This window comes from Lynx canadensis, chromosome F2 (genome assembly GCF_007474595.2).
Source record: "Lynx canadensis isolate LIC74 chromosome F2, mLynCan4.pri.v2, whole genome shotgun sequence".
Lineage (NCBI taxonomy): Eukaryota > Metazoa > Chordata > Mammalia > Carnivora > Felidae > Lynx > Lynx canadensis.
This window is the reverse complement of record NC_044320.2, coordinates 68,169,545-68,176,423: the sequence shown is the minus strand read 5'-3', so window position 1 is coordinate 68,176,423 and position 6,879 is coordinate 68,169,545. Positions and strand designations below refer to the sequence as shown.

Genomic DNA, 6,879 nt, shown 5'->3' with positions numbered 1-6,879 from the left:
TACATTTGGTGTTCAACACGCAGCAGAGAAAGCTCCCTGGCCGGATGTGTGTCAGGCTATGAGCCTGGCGGCATCAACCCGGGTAGCACCAAGGGCACCCTGCTGGACGTTGGTGCCTGATGTCCACCCGCCCTTGCGGCCCTCGGAGGGGCTTGATACGCCTCCACCCTTATGGGGCCGGAGGAGACGTCCCCCGTGTTTCTTGTCCCCCAATTGCTTAGGTAACTCACAGTGACCTTCTCTGAAACTGCTGAGTCCCAGTATTTAACTTCCTATGCATCATTCTCAAGGGGTCATCTGTGGGTCAGGAGTTTTCACCGCGGTCTCATTTCCTACCCTTTCTTCCCGGGCAGCCACTGGAGGTGTTTATTTTGGTTTGTTCACTGCTACCTTCCTAATTTTCTAGTTGCATCGGGAGCCCGGGTCCTTTCTCAGCTTCTTGGCAGAATAAAGTTCAAGCACAGTTATCCAGAGTTCCTGCGGCCAGAGCAGCTGACGCCAGTCCTCCACTGGTAGAAACCAGGCGGCGGGATCCCACTCAAGTGAGGAGAGGGAGTCTAGGCCATGACTGAGGGTGGTGACGATTAAACCAGGTAACGAGACACCAGGCAGATGTGTTTTCATTGCCTTGTAAGATAAATGCAGTGTTAAGTGCCTGACAACTTCCCAGAAGCAATCAGCAAAAGTTTACGAGTGCATAAACCTCAAAGAGCATTCCCCAACGGTTGTTATAAGGCCCACATTCAGAGCTTCTATAAATTCTCCGGCAGTTTCCCAAAGCTAAGTTTCCAGTGACTATTAAGCAACCACCTCCTCCGGGGAGACCGGGGGGATTTTCTTGAACCGTCTAAGAGAGAGAGAGGTTTTTGGCTCCTACTAAGTGAAATAAAGTTGCGCAAAAGTTTGTTCCAGAAGTTTGGGTGGCCAGGGAAGAGTAGGGAGGTGGAAGAGGGGAAGGAATGGAGGTGAGGTCTGGGAAGGGCCACGAGGTGCTCTCCTCGGTGCTGAGTTATACAATAGGGCCGATGGACCGGGGTCGGCGAGGGCCCCAGGTCTAGCCAGGACGGGCGGTGCCTTTGCCACCTTGCGTGGTGCTCCAGCTCGGCCATTTCGGTCCTGCGGGTCATGGCCCTGTGTGGCGGCCAGCAGCCAAACACGAACTCTACCGGACTCGGGCATGGTCGATCCCTCGCCCGTCTAGTGCCCACAGAGGGGCCATCAGGAACGCAGGCGTAGCGCAGACAGTGCGGGCCCACAAGATGGGCAGGCTGGATGGAGAACCACGTCAGACATCCGGGGACGTGTCGCCACTCCGGCCAGAGACGCGACGGTGCCAGTCTCAGTCCTTCGGTAAGTGGCCAGAGGACTTTGAGGAGTTACTGTCACGCACACACCAGGCTCACCTATGTTTACAGAGAACCTTTGTTTATGATCCCAGTGAAAACAAAGCTGCTAATTGAGAAGCAGCACCAGGAGCGTGTCTTCAGCTTCCTAAAGGGAGAGGTTAACAGCTGCAAGCGCCGGGGGAGGGAAAGTGGGAGGGAAGCGGGGAGCGAGAGGCCGCCCTGCACGTAAACGTGCTCTTAAGCCCCCAGCGAGACACGTGGGCCGGCTCAAGCCTTCCAGAACCCCCGGCCTGGGTCCTCGGCTGGATAGCTTCCCACAGCCCGATAGCATTTTCTCAGTCTTCGGATTCCAGTAAATCCGAAGGCGCGAAAGTAACCGACGACAGCGTAGTAGTTCTGTCCCCTTGAGACTGACTCTCAGGCAATTATTTTGGAAAGATGCCGCAGAGCCCCTTTTCATTCTTTCCAGGTGAAAATGCAGACGCCTCGGTGTCGTCCTCACCCCTCCTTTATGAAATAAGGCGCCCAACTGTTCTGATATTACCATTCAAAAACAGGTTCTGTGGCGAACCTCATTTGTGAATCTATTACAGAGATTAATAGATTATTTCTCCTTTTTCAACTAATTCTCAGTGGGGAAATTTAACCATATGGTAAGGAGAGAATTAGAATTTCATCACATTAGAGCAAAATGTAATGAAAAGAGTCCAACACCTGGGGCCAACTCTGAAAGCCACAATTAAAAGGTTTTTAATGAAACCAGAGAAACCAAAAATTTCATAGGCTTCAGTAATTCTGCCACATAAGAAAGATTTATTGGAGGCGTTGGGAAATATTGTTTTTACTTATGTCGTGAGGATGAAAACCAGCCGCTAAATACCATGTGCTCCCAGATCGAACTCAGGAGCTAGAGGACCGCGTGTACCATTTCCCATCCGGAAAGGAGCACTCGTTTTCACAGCTCTCCCTTCCCAGCCCTCCAAGAACAACCGAGGCACATCCAGATGTCCCTGAATGGCTTCCTGGCTGTCGGTTATGTCTTCGGGTAAATAAATACGCTCAAGTGCCCCACTTGGTGTGTGAGAGGATTTGACTCCTGGTGGAGTTGACTATTCTGAAACAACTGGGTTTTAATCTTGAGGAAAGTTTGAGAAACCAGTTTTCTCCCGAGTAGGAAATCATATGCTTCATGATCACCATCACTGTCACAGTCATTTGGAGACCGCTGAAAAAGCACCCCTTCCTTCTTTCTTTTCTTCCTTTTTTTTTTTTTTAAATCTAATGGGCTGCATAATTAAGTTGTTCTCCCTTTTCTTTCTTTTTTTCTTTTCTCTTTTCTTTTTTTTTCTTTTTTTCTTTTTTTTTTTTTTTTGTCATCCGGATAGGAAATGGGCAATGGGCGTGCGGGGTGGAAATAAGGCAGTGTGTTCCAGGGGTACGACTGCTTTGCTCCCTTACTAGCTGAGAATCTTGGGTGAATTTTCGGCAAGCCAGCGGGACACTACTTCGCCCCCTCCCCCCGGAAAGTCCCGTCACCAAATCCAGATCATTCCACGAACAGGGGTGGAGTATAATTCTCTCCCGGAAGGGTAATTTAGCACAAGATGAGACAGCAGTGGCGAGGGAAGGGCAGTGGGGGTGGGGTGCGGCGGATGGGGGCGTTTGCTCTCCCCCGGACTCCCAGGCTTTGCCGCCGAGCCACAATTTGCTGAAGGAGCAAAGAACATCCTCGGCTCTAAGTAGGGCTTTTAGTGTGCTCATTGATGAGTGAAAGTCGCCACACATGTCAAGCTAAAGGCAGTTGTTGGGTTACTAACAGGACCCAGCGCCTTGCAAACATATGCGCTAAGCTGTGTATACAGATGGCACGCAGAATAATGGAGCAGGCGCCTTTTATAAAGCTCTAGCTGCTGCCTGTCTTCAGACCTGGGAAATGAAACTATTCAGACTCGCGGCCAGATAGCGCCTGCGATTGTTTGTTACCGTTTTAATCCTATTAATTAAAACGTTAACCTGATTGGGTAGAAAGCGCTGTCCCAACAGGCGAGTCTTCTTCATAATAACCTACTCAGAGATAATGATGTAAAAGACTCCCCCGTCTGTGGCGGCGGCTGGTTGATGGGTCCGGAAATCTCTTGAAGGTGAATCCAAGCAAGATAAACGGTGCGGAGAGGCGGCGCGGGGCTGGGCTCAGAGCGGCGGCGGCAGCGGCGGCGGCTCCACTCCCTCCGCGCCCACCCTCCCACCATGCGGGGCCGCGGCCCATGGTGAGCCCCAGCAGCCAGCACCATCGGCTGGAGACGAAGAAGAAGAAGAAGAGGAGGCGGAGAGCGCGGGGGAAGGCGAAAAAGAAAAAGAAGGGGAGAGGGCTGCCAGCAGCACCGGGACCGACGCGCGCACCAGCCCAGGAGCCCGGCTCGGGCGCGTCTGCGGCGCCGCCTGACTCCCCAGCCGAGGCGGCGGCGGCCGGCGCGGCGGGCCGGGGCTGTGCGCCGGCGCCGGACCATGGAGCGCGGGCTGCACCTCGGCGCAGCCGCCTCGGGCGAAGACGACCTCTTTCTGCACAAGAGCCTGAGCGCCTCCACCGCAAAGCGCTTGGAGGCGGTTTTCCGCTCCACGCCCCCGGGCATGGACCTGTCCCTGGCGCCGCCGCCCCGGGAGCGCCCGGCGTCGTCCTCCTCCTCGCCCCTGGGCTGCTTCGAGCCGGCTGACCCCGAGGGGGCAGGGCTGCTGCTGCCACCGCCTGGAGGAGGCGGCGGCGGCGCGGGAGGCGGCGGCGGCGGCGGCGGCGGCGGGGTGGGCGTCCCCGGGCTGCTCGTGGGCTCTGCCGGCGTTGGGGGCGACCCTAGCCTGAGCAGTCTGCCGGCTGGGGCCGCCCTGTGCCTCAAATACGGCGAGAGTGCGAGCCGCGGCTCGGTGGCCGAGAGCAGCGGGGGCGAGCAGAGCCCCGACGACGACAGCGACGGCCGCTGCGAGCTGGTGCTGCGGGCCGGAGGCGCCGACCCGCGGGCCTCCCCGGGCGCGGGAGGCGGCGGCGCCAAGGCGGCCGAGGGCTGCTCCAACGCCCACCTCCACGGCGGCGCCAGCGCCCCCTCGGGGGGCCCCGGCGGCGGCGGCGGCAGCGGCGGGGGTAGCAGCGGCGGCGGCGGCGGCGGCAGCGGCGGCAGCGGCGGCGGCAGCAGCAGCAGCAAGAAATCCAAAGAGCAAAAGGCGCTGCGGCTCAACATCAACGCCCGGGAGCGCCGGCGGATGCACGACCTGAACGACGCGCTGGACGAGCTGCGCGCGGTCATCCCCTACGCGCACAGCCCCTCGGTGCGGAAGCTCTCCAAGATCGCCACGCTGCTGCTCGCCAAGAACTACATCCTCATGCAGGCGCAGGCCCTGGAGGAGATGCGGCGCCTCGTCGCCTACCTCAACCAGGGCCAGGCCATCTCGGCCGCCTCGCTGCCCAGCTCCGCGGCGGCGGCGGCGGCCGCCGCTGCCCTGCACCCGGCGCTCGGCGCCTACGAGCAGGCTGCCGGCTACCCGTTCAGCGCCGGGCTGCCCCCGGCCGCCTCCTGTCCGGAGAAGTGCGCCCTGTTTAACAGCGTCTCCTCCAGCCTCTGCAAACAGTGCACGGAGAAGCCTTAAACACACCCCCGGAAAACACTAGACCGACCCCAAAGCTAGAGGAAAGTGAAAAGCTGCCCCCCACCCCTTTTACTTTGGTCCTCTCGTAGTTGTGAAACACTTGCAAACAAAACAGAGGCGAAAACTGAGAAGTATCAGAGACAAACGGGACTTTTAGCCTCGACATCCCCAGAATCTCGGTCTTTGGGGTGGGGAGGGAGGGAGGAGGGAGGTGGAGTTGGGATGAAGTATGGATGTTTTTTTTTTTTTTTCTCAGAAAAGTGGCAACTTTGGTGGCAGCCTAGACCGCAAGGAAGCTTAAAATATAAGTTGGGAAGTAGTCGCTTGGTTATTAAGCGTGGAGAGTATTTATTAAATGGCAAAATACTAATCCTACTAATAATTGTGAATTTGGCTAGTGCTGAGGGGCAGAGGAGGAGTCCGGGGTTGGGTGGCTTGTGGGATGAATATTCATTCAGACAAATCAGAAAGGGCACTTGAAAATAAATTTTGATTCTGAGCCAGGAGAAAAACTTGAAATGTAGACTTATTTAAGTGGGGGAAGAAAACCAGAAAGAGACACATTGCTATGAAAGACTTGTATTTTTTATTGTCTCTGAACTTTAATCCTGTGAAAATGCTCAAAAGTTTTGGCAAGAGTGATATAAAAAAAAAAAAAACTGACTGTGGCTGAAAGAATTGCATTTAAAAATATTTATGTGCACCTTGTTACTTTTCACTCTGCAATGATGTATTAACAATTCATGGTATTTATTTGTTATTCTTCAGTGACCCTTCCACATCAACAATATTTATCATGTGTTAAGGTCATGGGTCTTTTGTGCAGATTTTTTTTAATGCCTCTAAAATTCTGTTTTATAGATTAACTTATACTGTGTGCCAAGTGTTTAAAAGGTTTATTTGCCAACAAGTATGAAGAGACATATTGATGTATCTGAGCTGCTTAGGTTTATCAAAGGTCACCTGGATATTTTCAGTTGCATCATCCCTGTATTTAAATTGAGCTTTAATAAATTGCTTCAGTCCAAAAATTACAGGAAGGTGTATTCTTAATTGATGAATGAATTGATCTCTTTTTTTGAAAGGGGACTCCTTTGCATTCTAAAAGGGAAGGACATCACAGCAATAGATCCTATAAGTAAGAACATGCTAAGCAAATATTTTTCCAGGCTGTGCTGTGCATTTTTAAAAGGTCTAATTTAATTGCTTTTAATATATATGTACATATATAAGTTATTTTAACTGTGGAGAATTATTTAAGTTAAAAGACTGGTTTGATTTGCCTATGGTGTGAATCCTTTGTTATTTTTCTAAAAAAAAAAAATAAAATTTAAAAGAAATAAAATAAAACTAAGGAAGAGCAAGAAGCTATTTACCCAAAGTGAGCTTTCAGTTTTAGTTTGCATGGCTGTTTGCCTGCCTTTCTATCCTATGAAAATCAAGAAAACCTTTTTTAAAAATGGAGTCCTGCTATTTTCCACTCCTTGCAGATAATACAAATTCAGCTTGTCAGGTTGGACGGCGAGTTGGGAGCTATGATGGATTTACTGGCGGGTTTTGGATGTGTAAAGAATGATATATATATCAAATAGGTCAATCAGACTATGACAGCTATGTACGACCATTTGTATGTGTATCTATGTCAGAAAGAATCTTTATTAAAATATTTTGATCAAACATTTTATTATGCTGTGCTTTGTGGAAGGAGCAGTCCCCTCTCTTCTGTGTTACTTTGCTTGAAAGGTAACAAAAAAGAAAGGAGTTTCAGAGAAGGTGGAACTAGGGTTTGGGCAGGGATACCCACTTAGGAGTAGCCCCACTTCACTTGTTTACTTGTCTGTAGGATGATGGCTGGGCCTGGTCATGGGAGGAGAGAGCAGTGGGGTCACTGGTGAGACCC

General features: G+C 52.2%; 1 protein-coding gene across 1 annotated transcript; it reads left to right on the top strand.

Moving 5' to 3' along the window:
• Window positions 1-3,851: 3,851 nt before the first annotated feature.
• Window positions 3,852-6,622, top strand: BHLHE22 (basic helix-loop-helix family member e22). Its single transcript, XM_030304107.1, has one exon. It carries the CDS (start codon window positions 3,852-3,854, stop codon window positions 4,977-4,979), a length of 1,128 nt encoding a protein of 375 aa, XP_030159967.1. The 3' UTR covers window positions 4,980-6,622.
• Window positions 6,623-6,879: the final 257 nt, after the last annotated feature.